Here is an 18442-nt window from a genome sequence, read left to right on the forward strand (position 1 = left end):
CCGCCTCCAGGAGCCAGAGGGACCTGCCGGATGCTTCCTGGGAGCCGCCCCAGGTAAGCACCCACCTCATCCCCCGGCAGGTCCCTCTGGCTCTTAGGGGCAGGGCATGGTGGGCACCCACTGCGGTGGCCCACGAGACCCTCCTGCCGGGTTCTGGGGACAGGGGAGGGGGGTGGATGGGGCAGGCGTCCCGGGGGGCAGGGGTGGGCCACGACCCCCTTGGGGGGTGAGGAGGGAACTGGTTGTTAAGATTGTGGCAGCTCATCATGGCCCTGGAGAATTGGGTCAATAACAAGACCAGGTTGATCACCGGTTGCAGAGATGGACAGGGCTGTTCTGGTACCTTTCCCTTTTGGGGGAGGGCACTGGTGCTCAATCAGATGCTCTGGAACTAATTTACCACACTGAGCCTGCCGCTGGGAACCCTGGATGGTCCCCAGAAGATAATCCTGGAGTTTTTCTGGCCAAGGCTGCACTAGGTCTTTGTGGATGTGCTGAGTCTCCCCCTGGGGTAGGGAAGGCAGGGCTTGGTCTGCAACTGCAGCCAGGTCCCTGCCTTCCACGTCCCTGCCTTCCATTTCCATGTCCTGCAGAGTCTCCTTTACAGTGCAGGTAGTCTAGGGTGGAGCACGCTGGTGCATACTTTCCTCCACCACCTCTGAGGACTCCAGTATGACCAGTGTGTCCCCTCAGACCTCTGAGCTGCCAGTCTTCCACCAGGACCTGGAAGCTAGTCTCTGCAACCAAGAAAGTGGCAGCCACCTAGTGGGAGGATCTCCTCTCAGAACCCCTGCTACATAACCCTCATCTGTGTGTGCAGGTGGTAGAATCTCCCTTAGTGCACTGGAGGTTGGTCCTGGCTGGTACCATCAATCTGAGACCTCCTGGACTATAATAGGAGGGTCTGAGAGGACCTATGGTCCTTAACCACTGCATGAGGCTGTCCACCCTGGCCCTCTGGAACTCATCAATGGGTCCCTGTCCTGTGAGCCTCCCTGGCTGATCCAAACATGCAACCAGAGCCGAATGCACAATATTCAGTTGGTTTGCCTCTGAACTGGGCCCAGGAAACATCTGTATTACTTGTGCTTCACACCATCCACTTCCTTGCCCTTGTGTCCTGCCCCGACACCAAGGGGGTGGACTTGTTGCCACTGAAGGAGGGCGAGGAGCCCTAGTGGGCCAGTATGCACTCCATTCTGGTCCCACAGCTTGCCAGGGATATTAGTCAATGGCATAGACAACTTGTGCCTCCTTATGTTGGGGGGCACAATCTAAAGGGAAGGACATGTGACCACCCCACATATCTCCTCTGCCCAATGACCTCCCTGCTCTGCTCCTAGTCTAGGCCCCCATGCTTTCGCTGCCCCACCAGAATTAGCTGTAGGGGAGAAGGGGGCTCTGTCCTCCTCCCACTGCCCCCTGGCACATTTGACCATTCTCCCTGGCAGCCGGGCTCAGGAAGGAGCCGCTTCTCGAAGGAGTCAGCTAAAGCTGGCTGCTCTGGGTTACTGCTCTATGAAGCGCAATGGTTGCCTGTACGAGCCAAACTGCAGAGGCAGTGGGTTGCCCACTGCCCAGGCACGGCTGCTGGGGATAGGGGCTGAGGGATCCGGAAATGTGCCTCTGTACCCTGGCTCTCGCAGAGCAGCAACCAGGAGCAGCGGACGTGAGAAGTGGCTGGTCCCCAACCAAGCCTGGTTGGCAGTGACAGGGCCTGAGTGTGCCGGGGACAGGTGCAGCGAGACAAGGACAGAGCCCTTTTCCTTCTCCCTGGCAGGCCAAGCACAAATCTGGGGGAGGTATACTTGACCTTGCATGCCCCATCATCCCCCATATGTTGCCTACGGTTGGCGGTTCCTTCATAGAACCCTGAGCACAGCTGTGTACCTGGTGTGGTTCACAAACACAAACTCCCCTAACAACTGTCCTTTTTGTGTACCTGGTGCACATCTACACAGAATGCATCAGGTTGCAGCCCTTCCTTCAGAACCTCCTACTGAGGTTCTAGCTACACTTCTCCCTGCACCTCCTGATTCACTCACCCCCACGCTGTAGCCTCAGAAAGTTGCAAGATTTCCTTGTCAGTTTGCTCCTGATGCTGGCTAAGACAGCCATCCATCAGAGCAGGAGAAGGAAAGTGGAGAAGGGGGCAGAGAGGAGAAAGTTCGGACAAGGACGGGAAAGGACCCACAGCTGTAGATCACGTCTCTGGGCAGAGTTCTTTGGGGCGGTGTGTCCACTGACTCCTTAGATGACTTTGAGGAGCAGCAGGTGTTGGCTGGAATTCTCAGTCCAAACAGTTATAGTCTGGCAAAGTTATAAGCACTTGAAAACAGTCTCAGAAGGGGAAGCGTTAAGGAAATTCCATAGGCTGTAATACTGATTGTTGTGCCCTCACGCTTTTAATTCTTGCTTTTTTTCCTGTGTGAATTAAATTTCCCAAACTATGTTACTAGGGAGGCAAGTGTCACTACCCTATTTTTATAGAGGGGAGGATGGGGGGTGTGGGCAAAGGTTGTATTCCCCCTCTTGTAAAAGACCATCTTCATCTGCTCAATGTTTTGGACAGCTACTTTCAAAAAGCTGGGCTTAAGTGTCTGGTGTCCAGGGCCGCACACGTAGCCCTTAATGAGGGTTTGAGGTGGGATTAGAACCGGAGGCTCAACCTCTGCCAGTTCCTTGGACTAGCCATTTAGCCAAGAGGGAGTCAATCAGCCGCGGCAGCTCGCGCCCGTACGGATGCGCGCACTGGGAGTGCGGGAAGGCGCGCGTCCGCCCAGCTTCCCAGGAAATTCGCGGGAGCGGCAGAGCTTCTTCCCGCGCACGCGCAGCCGGGCGTCGGGAGCGCGCGGCGGCGGGAGCGGGAGGGAAGCTGCTGAGGTAAAGTTAGGGGGAGAGAGAGAGAGAGAGAGACTCCGTCAGCGAAGCGAGAGCCGGGGAGGCTCAGCGGCCGCCATTACTGAGCCGAGAGCGCCAGGGAGGTGGGACGGGGCCGCGGCGGCTGAGGGCCGGCGAGTCCAGGAAGCCCGGCAGGGAGGAGAAGCCGCTGGCGAGGAGAGCGCGTCCCGGGAATGCTGCTACCCCCGCCGCCGCGGAGGAGCCGGATCCCGACCGCGCGAGGTAGGGGAAAGAATCCGTCCCCCTGGGATCTCACCCGGCTCCCCACCCCGGGCTGCGGGGGCCGGGGCCGGCCGGCGGAGAAGGGGGAGCTGGCGCCGCCGCTGGGTGTAACCAGTTCGGAGAGCCGGGACGGCTGCCCGCTGGGAGCGGCGGAACCGGGAGCCGGCTGCCCCAGCGCCGCCCGCCACCTACGCGCGGGGGAGGGCGGGAGAGGAGTGAGCTTGCCTGGTCCCAGACAGGTGAAGGGCAAGGCCTGAGCAATGGGAGGGTCTGAGCCTGCCGTACGAGGCTGCCAGCTGGTCACGGTTGTGGGGGGAGCTTTCCTCGTCCTTTCGCCTTCCTTCCTCCTCCTCCTAATTCTTCCTTTCTCTTTTTTCCCCTTCTCTAATGGATTTCAACTGTTCTCAGTTCTCCCACCCTCGCCCCCTTCTCTCACGCCTCAAAAATTCCTTGAAATTAAATCTCAGCAAACTTCGCTCCCTTAATGATGTGTGTGCGTTTCTATTTTTCCACCAGGTGGGTTTTAAGTCTTTGAAATAGGGGATCCAGGATAAGATGTTGCAATTTACAGCATTTATATCCCTTCCACCGGTGTAACCTTTAGACTTTCTCCACCCAAGGAAAGCTCCAGAGATACATATAGAAATAACAGTACGGTGCTGCAGATGCATGATACAGGGAGGGTGAAACACTGGATCTGTTAAAAAAAAAAAAAATTTAGGATCAATAACAGAGAAAATGGGAAGCTACCCCCCTTTTTTGCCCCCTCTGGATATGAGGCTTTCGGTATACTCAGTGCTAAGGATTTACCTAATAAGTGGGAGTCAAACATTTTAAGTCCAAAACAAAATCGTCATGGAGGTGTGTGTGTTCTTAAGTTGAGATTCACACAGATAATTTATTTTTTTTTTGCTTAGGTAGTAGAGATTGACAGAATTTTTTTAAAAGTGTGCACTGCAGAATAAAACTGAAATGGATCACTGCATTTGCTGATCAATCGAACGTCCATTTTAACTGTGTGTCTTTGGAAGGCTTTCACTACTATTGAAATGAATTACAGCACTGATACTGGAATACCCATGTCATAAATGAATGCGGAGTTAATAGGTGGTATTTTTTTATTGTGTTGATGTCACGGAGTCCTACCTTATAAGGTTCTGTGGTATGAAAGCTGTTTTCAGCTGTGACAACAGTTACCATAATCCCAGAATCATGCTTTAAAAAAAAAAAAAAGAATTAACAGTGCACATTTAAAACTTGTTGGTTTATAAATGAGCATCCAGGTACATTTTTGACATGGGCGCTTATATTCTTTTCCTGCAACTATTGGTTTTGTTTATGGTAATATGCTACAACTTAAATACAGTAATTTTACTATAACATAGTGAGTGTGCAGTTAATATAGTGGTGATATTTTTAGTGGCGATATAGTACATCATACAGTGTCAGAACACTACTTTAAGAGTTTGTTACGTTATCACTAGCTTGTTGCTTTTAATTTGGGAAAATAACATTCTAAACACTGAATATGCAAATTATTAAAACACCTTTTATAAGCTTGATTGGAATGTAAATAGGTTTAATAGTGCAATTGTGAACAACGCAATAAAATGAAAAACTTACAGCCAAGTTTCTTCTTTTGGTGGTGTTAGGCTTTATTTTTTCTAAGGTGTGGCATTGGTAACATAATTAATCCAATTAAATATTTTATGCTCAGAACAATGGTCTTAAAATCCTATTGTTAGCACAGGTATAAACAAACAGAATTTGTTTTTTGAGGTTAAAGCTAAATTTTTTTTGTCCCATAGGTCTTTATTTTCAAGGAAAATTTCTCTATGAAGTTTACATAAACATATTAATATATTTGGGTTTTCTGAGCATCTTTATTAAAGAATAATGCTACTAAAAATAATTCCATTCATTTTAATGAAGGTATTAAAGGATGCTGGCAATCTTATCAGACCACCAAAAAGTACTTCCTTAACTAAAGGTAAATATAGTGGCACTCCTGGAGGATGCCTTACATATAATTTGAAACATTTATTATTTTTAATAGACTAATATGTGGGATATTCTTTAAATTTTCTAGAAAGCAGCTTCCAGAGTTGATTCTAAATGTGAATTTACCTTTATTGAAGGAATAAAAGTTTGTCTAAGTGGATGTCTGGAATGAATGAGTAATTCATGACTTCAAAATTTAGTCACATAGAGGTGTGCATAGAGTGTTCTACTGTAAATGGGCAGTTACTAGAGAAAATGTTGAGTAAATCTACAATAATTTTATACTACTACTATAGTGAGCAATTATTTTAGCACTGGAAGATAACATTTGTTACTGACGATACACTTTTAGAAATCCCAGGCACTGCAAAATGTTTTCAAAGGTAAAATTTGGCCTTAAGTTTCTCTTTATAATAGTTAATAATATTTGGTACTTGGAGAGTGCTTTTTATGCATAGATCTCTAAACACTTTACAAATGTGAGTAAGCATTATTTTCATTTTACAGCGAGGGAAACTGGGACAAAGATGTTTGATTTGCCCAAGGTCATAAAAGTCAGTGGCAGAACTAGAAATAGAACCCAGATCTCCTGACTTTTAGTTACTGGGGCCTAGGCCATCCATCACAATTCCTCCTTAAACAAAAAGGACACGTGATTTACGTGGTACAATAAATATGGGTTGCTGAGTTCTGCTCCACTATTTTCTCTGTCCTTTTAGTGACTGGATTTATTCTCTTTTCTTCCACATGCCAAACTGGTTTTAGTTCAGTTTCACAGTTTCTTCCTCTAATTATGACTTTTTTCTTTTTTTCCCTCTTCATCACTTCCTTTATCCCATTATCTTGCAGGTTCTGTTGCAAATTCCCCATAATTCCCTTTGGTAATCTTCCTTCCAGCAACGCTTTTGTGGTCTTTGAGTAACTATAATGTTATCTGTAAGTGGAGAGCCTGATCCTGCAGTCTTTGCACTGAGAAACTTTTGTTGAACAGCATGAATATCTTTAATGGGAGTTGCTCCTGCATAATGACTACAAGATCAGGCCTAGTCTAATTTTGTGTTACTGTTTTACTTTTTGCTTCTGTTTAAATAATGGTATTGTATCTAAATTTAACAGTTGTCTTTCAGATATTTGAAAATCTTCTGTAGAAGACCAATAGCCTAATTTAGAGAAAAAAAGTTCAGACTTCCATAATGATGGTAATTTGAACCATTACTGTTTGCCAACATGTGTGTCTTCATAAAACAGTTGTTTGAGATTTCAAGACAACACATGTTGTGGTGGTTCCTGAATGTAACATCCACTTGTAGTTAACTTTTTATATGAATACAGTAATGTAATAGTCATAAAAATGCTTCCTAGGATTTTAGAAAGAAATTTAAAAATAGCAAATGGTAAATTTATTTGGTGAGCACTATGTGAAATTGCTAACAGTCAAAATGTAGGTTTCAGAGTGATAGCCGTGTTAGTCTGTATTCGCAAAAAGAAAAGGCCTACTTGTGGCACCTTAGAGACTAACCAATTTATTTGAGCATAAGCTTTCGTGAGCTACAGCTCACTTCATCGGATGCATACTGTGGAAAGTGTAGAAGATCTTTTATATGCTTTGTGTGTATAAAAGATCTTCTGCACTTTCCACAGTATGCATCCGATGAAGTGAGCTGTAGCTCACGAAAGCTTATGCTCAGATAAATTGGTTAGTCTCTAAGGTGCCACAAGTAGTCAAAATATAGTTACTCTTAGAACAATTGGAATATAAGATCCCATCCTGAGAGCTCTGTGGGGTGTTTTGTTTTTAAAAGTGGAAATAATTTGTAGGTTATGTTAAATCTTAAGAGAATTAGGGATTTTCAAACTGAATATAGTATTAGTCAGTCAGAGATGAAATGGAAGATCTAGTGGATTGAGAAAGGGACTGAGAACTTGAAACACCTGTTTTTTAAGCCGATTTTTGCCTTTTTTGGGGGGGGTTCCACTTTGGGCAAAGCACTTAATTTTTCTGTCCGTCCCAGTTTGTAAAATGAGGATAGCAGTTTCTTTATAGGATTAATTAGGTTGTATTGCTCTTTAAAAATGTAATGTGATATATTTAGAATTCATATAATAAAGAAAACAGAAACAAATAAAAATTTGGATCATCCAGTCTCATCCGCTATCTATTTCGCTTTACTACTTACTGTTCCATTCAACCTAATATCTTCTCTGATCTTGAAATACCTGCAATGTTAGTGCTCAAGCCACCTCTCTTGGTAGTTCGTTTCTGTATTTATTCTTGTTAGTTATTCCTGTGTTGCACTTATTTCCTGAAATGTAGCCTGAATGTTTTCTTCCTTGGTTCAGTGTTTCTGGGTTTTTAACCGTTTTAAAATAATTTATTGAAGTTATTTACACATTTTCAATTTTTTTTAATGAATAATTCAGTTTGGTTATAGTCACTCTTACTACATTTTTTAATGCTTATGAAAGGTGCCCAGTTGGCAGTCTTGAATACTTAAGTTTAAATATGGTCAGAGGTAGTGCAAGCATTCCTAAACAGCTTTGTTTAATGTGCATGAATGTTGAAGTGAGGTGTGTGCACCCTTGTCCACTAGGCAATGGACTGAGACTATCAACTCACTTTACAAAGGCTGTCATAAGTAACACCTAAGGGTAACTCTTGGTAACTAACGTCCTGGAACATTCTGAGATGTCTGAAAGTAAGGAAATGAATACTGGTGGTTCAATGGCTCTGGTATATGCATCATCAATATAGTTCATACCCAGCCTTGAACACTAAAACCTAATGAATGTTTCCCAGGACTCAAGGTTTCATTGTATACCCTCCCCCACCCCCAAAATAAAATAAAATAAAACCAGTCTAATTAAGAACTGAACCACCACCAGAGACAGGAAAAAATGAACCTTTGTTCATGTTCTTTTTTCAAAGGACAGCATAGTAGAAGTGTAACACCTTTTCCTCTCTTATTACTTTATTGCAGCATCCCTTGGTATAAATTCAATTTTTGGGGAGGATTAAAATAAAAAAAACTTATATCCAAAAGCTGAGGGTTTTTCATCTTGAGCCATAGCGATGCTTTTATTTTTCTGCTCCAATTGTTATAACCCACTGTAACTTCCTAATGACAAACATACCTAGTAGCTTGTAATATAATATATAACTGTATTTTAAAAATATATTTCTTGTAAGTATTTTTAAGGTACATATATGCGGAAACAAATGTAATTCATGTATTTATAGATTTAACTAAAGTAAATCTTTCTGATGAATAAAATTTTTGTACCTTATCCCAATGCTGGTTTTCTTATGTCTTTATAACTTTGAAAGTATTAATGGATCATATGTTCATTTTCAGATCCCTCAAGGAAGGACTAATTGAAGGAGATAGTTTAAATGTGTGACATTGCTGCAGGGAAATCTCTGGAAGTTAACCATCTTCTTGCTTGGTACCTTGCTTCTATCAGGGTAAGTTTAGGCTTTTGATCTTCATGATCTTCTGAAAAATTAGTAGAAGTGAATAGATACTGATCACAACATATGTTATGGGTTTTTTTTTTATAACTACATTCTGAAATTTAAAAACCCGTTCAGTCCCATGGCAAGACATAGACAATTCAAAGCAACTCTTTTTGCAATGATGTCATGCATTTCCTCAGTATGCTTTAATTCACAAAGCCCTTCTTTTAGGGACCCAAAAATAGAAACTCTGTGATCCTTTAGTAACCCCAAAATTTTGGAAGGTAGGGGATTTTAGAAATGAAACAAAACAAAGGTCTGAACTCCCAGCAATCAAAAACCCTAGGGAAAGTTTCTAGAAATTCATGTTTTAATCAGATCTTTAATGATACTTCAGTGTAATTATTTTATGTTGAATAGAATAAGACTATATAACTCATATCTTACCATGAATTTATAGAAAATGCACATTTGTAAGTTTACAAAATTTGTAAACATGGAACATTTAGAGGTAGGGTTATATTGGTGTACTTAGAAGAAAATCTTGCTTCCCTTTAGGGAACAATATAGTAGTAATGGTCTGTTAAATGCCTACTCATAATGTATAGTCAGCTTATTTCTTTAACAGGTTTATTACTTTCTCATGTATTTATTTAAAAGGCATTTCATTGTCTATTTGTGTTATTTTCTAATTCGATATCTATCTATATATCTATAGCTATATCTGTATATGAATGAGATGGAAAAAGACCTGCTGGGTCACGTAGTTCATGTTCCTACTAATGCCAACCCTCCTTACAATTTTTTCCTTTGTCCATCTTGTTAATGCTCCAACGCTCCAACTGATGCAGCTTTTACCACTTTCCATGAAAGATCTTCATCAGTCTAATTCACCTGTCAGGAACTTTTCACTGCTACTCAGCAAAAAAACGTATTTTTCTTTCCTTAATTTCATTCTGTTATTCCCAGTTGAAATAGCTCTTAATTCCTCTTGTTCTTAGGTCTTAAGTCTTTTAGAATAACTTCCTTACTGTCTTCTCAGTTGTACAACTGGAAAGTTGGTATTATGTTCTGAACCCAGATTCCTTAAAAGGAGAGGAGAAGGAAAGACTTAGTGTGCAGTTTATATATTAAAAGGGATACATTAAATAAAAATCAATTATGTCTGAAAACATTTATATGCTAGAATTATGAGTAACTCCAAGTTTGTTATAACTGAAAGCTTAGAAGATTTTTTTTTCTATGATGTTTGTTTACCTCTCATTTGACAGTATTCTGTCTGCAGCTGGTATCAGTCTTTGGTGTTGTCATTCATTTTGTCCTGTTTATGCCATCTCACAGTCACAAGGGAAATAAAACTTTTAAAAATCGAAAAGGAGAATGTGAAAATGAAACCTTAAATTTGTAGATATAGTAACTGAAATTATTGTTTACTATTTTTTTCAACTAACTGGATTTCAAATGATATGTCTTTTGAAATAAATCAGTGAATCAGACCTCCTTGGCCAAGACTTTACATTCCAACTTTCAGTCCACAGCAAATTTTTACTGGACTGTGGGGAACAGAAAGTAGTTTATAATAAAAATGTTGACTCAGCGTCTAATTCTTATCTTGTGAATGATGCCACTATAATGTGTTTTACTTTAAAAGACAAATAAACCTAGTATTATCTATAAACAGTGTTCCAATTTATTTTTGCTAAATAGTTTTGCTGAGAGAGCCATTGTGTTTTAGCCCTGCATTCTCCGGGTTGTAAGAACAGAGAAAAACCTAGGAAGAAGGAACTTACAAAATCTTACATTGTTTTACTCTTTTTGAACATGTTTCTGTCAGAGACCGTTGGCAAATAATATCAAGCATAATAAAATGCATAATAGTTTTGCCTCTTGTGACCAAAAAACTCACTGTGATGTAGAAATCAAGCTGAGTTTAAATTCCTTGTTTTTAATGAAATGTATTTGGTTTTAAAATTACCCATTTTAGTAATAGCAGCATAGCTGAGATAACACTGTAGGTGAAAACTGTTTAAATTTTAAGTAAGTGAGTATCATGACAACGGATGGTACATGTAAGCATTTTGCTTCTGATCAGTTTGAAGCTCAGTTTTAGTTCTTTCTAATCTAGATGTCAAATGGAAAGCTGTGTTGAAGCGTTACATTGGCTTTACAAGATAAAGCCATGAAAAATAATTTCTTGAATATTTGACATCAGTTTAGTCTATTTACAATACATTCTTATTTGCCTCATCTTAATTTAGAATTTCAAATATAGATACATTTTAATATTTGCCTATCTGTTTTAAGTCTTGACCTAAACTTTGGCAGGTTTTGGAAATGTATTATGCCAACCTTTTTTTTGTTTTTGTTTTTGTTAAAACTAAGAGCTTGTCTATATGAGACATTAGTGTGCAGCAAGCCACGGTGCAAATCTGCAGCACGTTAGTTTGCAGTGTACTAACATCCTGTGTAAACAAGGCCTAAAGAAGCTTTCTTGGAATCATATCATTCATATCCACTGTAGTTGATGGATTTCTTAGGATAATAAAAATAAACGACTAAATTATAATTTAAGTCTGATTACAAAATTGAGATACAAAATTGGAATTTCAGTCTATATAGCCCACCTAAAAATTTTTCTTTGTGTTTTGGTTGCTTATACATGCACAATTGCATGTTTGTTTTATGAGCCCATACATCTGTACAAATGTATGGGTGGTACTCTAATCTAGCAGTAGTCCTACCAAGTCTTCCGTGTCATCTGATACTCCTTGTTTTCCCAGAAGTCTGTCAAAGGGGATCATAATTAGAATAGACTAGCTATTGAGATGTACTCCACTCTTTCCCCTCTCCCCATAACTTCATAGTTTCTAAATTAAATAGATGATATGTTAAGAAAGCTAAAAGTTAGTGATAGTCTTTGTGCCATATTATTGTTTCAGAGATACCATTGTGAACCTGGAGTAACTCCATTATATTTGGTGTTTGTTTAAAATTTTGTTGTTGTTGTTTACAACAAATTCTAAACCTTTATTTTTCTTGAAAGCAACGTGAATGGTACCGAGTAAAAAATAAAGATTGTGTGTATTTCAGTATTAAGGTTATTTTGTAAATCCCAATTCTGGATGATAACATTTTGTTTCCTTCTACACTTTGTTAGTGATTTGTTCTGCTCAAATGGGTTGCTGTCAACTATGAAATCTAGTCCATTTAAAAAAAAAACAACCAAATATTAGTTTTTGGTATGTGTGTGTACTCCTTAGTTACTCTACCAAGTCTTTTGTTTTTATACTCTGTTTTTAAGCATTTCTTTACTGAAATAAGTATTCAAGGACTGTCATGCAGATTCCTCCTATTTTTAGTAGGACTTGGATTTTACAAACATAAGACCCTAACCCATCCGTGTAACTTTGTTCATATGAATAGTCCCATTAACTTCAGTTGAACTACTCACCTGTTTAGAGAGATGCATAAGTTTGTACAGCATCAGTTCCATAGGGAGTATATTTTGTATTGTTTTTATCTAGGTGAGAATTCACTGTTCTTCTCTTTTAGGTTTCAGAGTAGCAGCCGTGTTAGTCTGTATTCGCAAAAAGAAAAGGAGTACTTGTGGCACCTTAGAGACTAACCAATTTATTTGAGCATAAGCTTTCGTGAGCTACAGCTCACTTCATTGCCTTGTGGTATGTGAAAGACCAAAACAAACAAAAGAAACAATGGAACTGATTGTGTAAAGTGCTGCCAAATGCACAGAGCCAACAACCTGAAAAATACCCCACAGAATTTATTTTTCTCTCATCTTTTAGAGTAGTTTAAAGTGTTAATTTAGCAACAGTAGTTAAAAATTTTTCAGATGCAAGTTTAAGTTTTGGTGCTTTAAATAATATAAAAGGGTGCAGTCTGAACTACAAATGTTTTATTTAAAGTATTTATAAAATTTCCTCCTAACTTGAAAAGGGCATTTGTAATATGATATTTGTAAATTAAAATTGATTCACTTTTGCTTATTGAATTTGTATCTTAAATATTCAGTGAAACCATAGTCAACATTTTAAAAAATGACTTTTTTCTCTTATAGGACGATGATTCACCTACTCCTGAATATATAAGCTCTCATGGTGATGGGGGAAACAAGGAAAACTGAAATTAATCCTGGAGACGAGGATATACAGTTTTAATTTGAAGAGTTTTTTTCAGAATGAAAACCACATTCAGTTATCTTGATGAGTGCAGAAGGACGAGAAGAAAGTTATGATGGCTAAAAACAAAGAGCCTCGTCCCCCATCCTATGCTATTAGTGTGGTTGGACTGTCTGGAACTGAAAAAGACAAAGGTAATTGTGGAGTTGGAAAGTCATGTTTGTGCAATAGGTTTGTGCGTTCGAAAGCAGATGAATATTATCCTGAGCATACCTCTGTGCTTAGCACAATTGACTTTGGAGGACGAGTTGTTAATAATGATCACTTTTTGTTCTGGGGTGACGTAACACAAAGCGGTGAGGACGGAACAGAATGCAAAGTTCATGTAATTGAACAGACTGAGTTCATTGATGATCAGACTTTCTTGCCTCATCGGAGTACGAATTTACAACCATATATAAAACGGGCAGCTGCCTCCAAATTGCAGTCAGCAGAAAAATTAATGTACATTTGCACAGATCAGCTAGGCTTGGAGCAAGACTTTGAGCAAAAACAAATGCCTGAAGGGAAACTGAACATAGATGGCTTTTTATTATGCATTGATGTTAGCCAAGGATGCAATAGGAAATTCGATGATCAACTTAAATTTGTGAATAATCTCTATATCCAGCTCTCAAAATCTAAAAAACCTATAATAATAGCAGCAACTAAATGTGATGAATGTGTGGATCATTATCTAAGAGAGGTTCAGGCGTTTGCTTCAAATAAAAAGAACCTTGTGGTAGTGGAAACATCAGCAAGATTCAATATCAACGTTGAGACATGTTTTACTGCACTGGTACAAATGATGGATAAAACTCGTGGCAAACCTAAAATAATTCCGTATCTGGATGCCTATAAGACACAGAGACAACTTGTTGTTACTGCAACAGATAAATTTGAAAAACTTGTGCAAACTGTGAGAGACTATCATGCAACTTGGAAAACTGTTAGTAATAAACTGAAAAATCATCCTGATTACGAGGAGTACATACATTTGGAAGGAACAAAAAAGGCCAAAAATACATTTTCAAAACACATAGAGCAGCTTAAACAGGAACATATAAGAAAAAGAAGAGAAGAATATATTAATACACTGCCAAGAGCTTTTAACACATTGCTGTCAAACCTTGATGAGATTGAACACCTGAACTGGTCAGAAGCCTTGAAGATAATGGAGAAAAGGCCAGACTTCCAACTTTGTTTTATTGTATTAGAAAAAACACCCTGGGATGAAACCGACCATATAGACAAAGTGAATGATAGGAGGATTCCATTTGACCTTCTCAGTACATTAGAAGCTGAAAAAGTCTATCAAAACCATGTACAGCATCTTATATCTGAGAAGAGGAGGGTTGAAATGAAGGAGAAGTTCAAAAAAACTCTTGAGAAAATACAGTTCATTTCACCTGGGCAGCCATGGGAAGAAGTTATGTGCTTTGTTATGGAGGATGAAGCGTTCAAATATATCACTGATGCAGACAGTAAAGAAGTATATAGCAGGCATCAGAGGGAAATAGTTGAAAAAGCCAAAGAGGAGTTTCAGGAAATGCTTTTTGAACATTCGGAACTGTTCTATGACCTAGATCTTAATGCAACACCCAGTTCAGATAAAATGAGTGAAATTCATGCAGTTCTGAGTGAAGAGCCGAGATACAAAGCTTTACAGAAACTTGCACCTGATAGAGAATCCCTTCTTCTTAAACACATAGGATTTGTTTATCATCCCACAAAAGAAACTTGTCTCAGTGGCCAAAATTGCATGGACATTAAAGTAGAGCAGTTACTTGCCAATAGTCTTTTGCAGCTTGACCATGGTCGCTTAAATTTGTACCATGATAGAGCCAATATTGATAAAGTTAATCTTTTCATTTTGGGTAAAGATGGTCTTGCGCAAGAGTTGGCAAATGAGATTCGGACACAATCCACTGATGATGAATATGCCTTAGATGGAAAAATATATGAACTAGATCTTAGGCCAGTTGATGCAAAGTCACCTTACCTTTTAAGTCAGTTATGGACCTCTGCCTTTAAACCGCATGGATTTTTCTGTGTGTTTAACTCTATTGAATCCCTCAATTTTATTGGAGAATGCATTGGAAAAATAAGGGCTGAAGCATCTCAGATAAGGAGAGACAAGTATATGGCTAGTCTTCCATTTACGTTAATATTGGCTAATCAGAGAGACAGCATTAGCAAAAACCTACCTATTCTGAGACACCAAGGTCAGCAATTAGCCAATAAGTTGCAGTGTCCTTTTGTAGATGTGCCTGCTGGTACATATCCACGTAAATTTAATGAGGCTCAAATAAAGCAAGCTCTAAGGGGAGTGCTGGAAGCAGTTAAACACAATTTGGATGTTGTAAGCCCAGTTCCCACCATTAAAGATCTGTCAGAAGCTGACTTGAGAATTGTGATGTGTGCCATGTGTGGAGATCCTTTTAGTGTGGATCTTATTCTTTCACCCTTCCTTGACTCTCACTCGTGTAGTGCTGCTCAGGCTGGCCAGAATAACTCTTTAATGCTTGATAAAATTATAGGTGAAAAAAGGAGGCGGATACAGATAACCATATTATCATACCATTCTTCAATTGGTGTAAGGAAAGATGAACTAGTTCATGGGTATATACTAGTTTATTCTGCTAAAAGGAAGGCATCTATGGGAATGCTTCGGGCATTTCTTTCAGAAGTACAGGACACTATTCCTGTCCAGTTGGTGGCTGTAACTGATAGCCAGGCAGATTTTTTTGAGAATGAAGCTATCAAGGAATTAATGACTGAAGGAGAACATATAGCAACAGAGATTACTGCTAAATTTACAGCTTTATATTCTTTATCTCAGTATCATCGTCAGACTGAGGTTTTCACCTTGTTCTTCAGTGACGTATTAGAGAAGAAAAACATGATTGAAAATTCCTATATGTCTGATAGCACCAGAGAATCAACACATACAAGTGAAGATGTTTTCCTGCAGTCTCCCAGAGGAAATTCTCTTGCGTATAATTACTACCCAGATTCAGAAGATGATACGGAAGCACCACCCCCCTATAGCCCAATTGGAGATGATGTGCAGTTGCTCCCAACACCTAGCGATCGTTCAAAATATCGATTAGACTTGGAAGGAAATGAGTATCCTGTTCATAGCACACCACTCAACTGTCATGACCATGAACGCAACCACAAAGTACCTCCTCCTATAAAACCCAAGCCGCTTGTACCTAAGGCAAATGTGAAAAAACTGGATCCAAACCTTCTAAAAACAATTGAGGCTGGCATTGGTAAAAACCCAAGGAAACAATCCTCTCGAGTGCCTTTGGCACCACCAGAAGATTCAGACCAATCCGATAATTATGCAGAACCTATTGACACTGTTTTTAAACACAGAGGTTTTACTGATGATATCTATGCAGTTCCAGATGATAGTCAGAATCGTATTATTAAAATTCGAAACTCATTTGTTATAAATGCGCAAGGAGATGAAGAAAATGGATTTTCTGATAGAATATCAAAGAGTCATGGGGAAAGAAGGCCATCAAAATACAAATATAAATCCAAAACACTGTTTAGTAAAGCAAAATCTTACTACAGGAGAACACATTCAGACGCGAGTGATGATGAGGCTTTTACCACATCTAAAACAAAAAGAAAAGGAAGACATCGTGGAAGTGAAGAAGATCCACTTCTGTCTCCAGTTGAAACCTGGAAAGGTGGAATCGATAACCCCGCTATCACTTCAGATCAAGAGTTAGATGACAAAAAAATGAAGAAGAAAACTCACAAAGTAAAAGAAGATAAGAAGGTAAGTTAGCTCAATCCATTTTGTTAAATGGTGTATAGATGAGTTCCATGAAGCAAAGACTCCCCTTTTTTTTTTTTTAAACAGTTCTTTGGCTGTCCTAACTTATAAAGCATTAAAATTCATTTCTGTGATTAAAAAGTGGCACTTTCTTTATGAATAGATCTGCTCTTTGTATGTATTCAGAGTTGTATTTGCTTTCTTTTGTGCAAGTTTTTACTCTTGTTAGCACTGAACAGCCAGTTTAATATGAGGGAATGAGCTGGGTTTTTTCTCCTTATGCATCAGTTGTTTACAAAGTCCTAGACAGGTTCTCCTTTGCAAACACATGGAAGGCAGTGGGGTTGCACATTGTCCCAAAAGGCATCATTTGTCCTCAGATCCTTTATTTTTAGTGATAATGCAAGAAAAGGGGGGAATAAAGCCGGCTAGAATTTTGGATCCTTGGTAGAGTTTGCAGAGTTAGCATTTAGGAAAAAAAATTTTTTACTTGTAAATTATATACATTTTGCGTGGAAACTGGGACTCTAAACATAGAATTCTACAATACTATTTTTAGATACATTCTACATAGAACTTCACTTAAAATTTTTTAATATTTATTTGCAATGTTCAGAAACATGCACAGTTACTCTGCACACAAGGCTAAATAGATCTGTGTGCAGATATTGCATCTTTGTTTAAAAAAAAATACTAGTAAGAGCAATGGTGTGATTGTTTCACATGTGCAACTACATGAAGGGTTTCTATTTTTCAGGATCCCTTTTCTAATTTTTGTTCTCTGGTAGGTTAAGTTTCTTTGTTTAAAATATCTAATTATATAAACAGAATGAAAACTTTGTGGTACTTGTATGACCTCTACTTTTTTAACTTAGGGTGTCTAAGGTAGTTGTGCCACACTTTAGTCTCACAGAAATGCTTTGGTCATTGTACTCCTGGTTTTCACTTAGTATGATATCAGAAACACATTTGGTCAATTAGTTGTCATTTTGGTCACTATATAAATAATTGGTAGATCTTATGGATGTTGCCTTTTGTAGAATCGCAGAATTTCCCATTAATTTAAGGTTATATTTGCTGTTCTTGAATAGCATTTACAAATTTTTTTCATGTAAAATTAAAATCCGCATTTTATAAATGGACTACTTTCTGAAATACATGATTCAGTATGAAGTCACTTGCCAATTTCTTGAGATTCCCAAACTAGCACAAACAAAGCCTTCATATTCATGAAATATCTTCAACAGAGTTGTGTAGTTACAAAAATACTCACTTTGAAGTTATGCTTTTTAACTAAGTTCAGTAACTTTTAAATAATTTTGTAATAAACCTAATTGAGGGGTGCCTATTACTTTGGGTGCAAACAGTCTTGCTGTGTAGAGTTGAAAATGTCCTTTGCTGTACTGCGTTACTGGCACAAAATTGTTCTGAAGCTGGCATATATAGCTCCAGCAAGATCATACTAAGTGTTGGAGGATTCTCTGGAAGAGTGGAAGTTCAGTTTGGAAGGGTGCAGTCCTTTGTTTTCCTACACTTTTTAGATGTCGTTATTCCTGTGGGAATTCTGCAACAGTGTGCATGCGCAGAATTTGTCCCCTGTAGATTTCTTTGCTTCCCTGCAGAAAAATTGTTTCCCCATCAGAATGTCCAAGGGAAGCCACAAGAGCAGTCATGCGACCCTCCCCAGCTGTATGTTTTGGGTGCCCAGGGCAGCCGGCAGAGAGGTAAATCACTATGAGGCAGGAGGTGGGACTGGGGAAGATCCAGCTGGTGGTTCCTACCCTGCGCTGGGCTCAGCTGCTAGTCCTGGCTAGGGTGTGGAGGACAGAACTTCCCCTTCCCCGCACAGCATCTGGGGCTGGGTCAACCTCCCAGCCTCCTCCAGATTTCTTC

The 18442-nt window shown here is 39.6% G+C and overlaps 1 protein-coding gene across 3 annotated transcripts in view; it reads left to right on the top strand.

Annotated features, from left to right (window-relative positions):
- Nucleotides 1-2869: 2869 nt before the first annotated feature.
- ARHGAP5 (Rho GTPase activating protein 5) overlaps nucleotides 2870-18442 on the top strand; it is an 82123-nt gene continuing 66550 nt past the window's right edge. For all 3 annotated transcript variants that reach the window (XM_077819013.1, XM_077819014.1, XM_077819015.1), the window contains exons 1-3: nucleotides 2870-3123; nucleotides 8478-8587; nucleotides 12654-16552. In XM_077819013.1, coding sequence (XP_077675139.1) covers nucleotides 12827-16552 — 3726 coding nt within the window. In that variant the 5' untranslated portion in view covers nucleotides 2870-3123; nucleotides 8478-8587; nucleotides 12654-12826. The remainder of the gene's footprint in view (nucleotides 3124-8477; nucleotides 8588-12653; nucleotides 16553-18442) is intronic.

The sequence above is a fragment of the Eretmochelys imbricata genome, chromosome 6 (genome assembly GCF_965152235.1).
Source record: "Eretmochelys imbricata isolate rEreImb1 chromosome 6, rEreImb1.hap1, whole genome shotgun sequence".
Lineage (NCBI taxonomy): Eukaryota > Metazoa > Chordata > Testudines > Cheloniidae > Eretmochelys > Eretmochelys imbricata.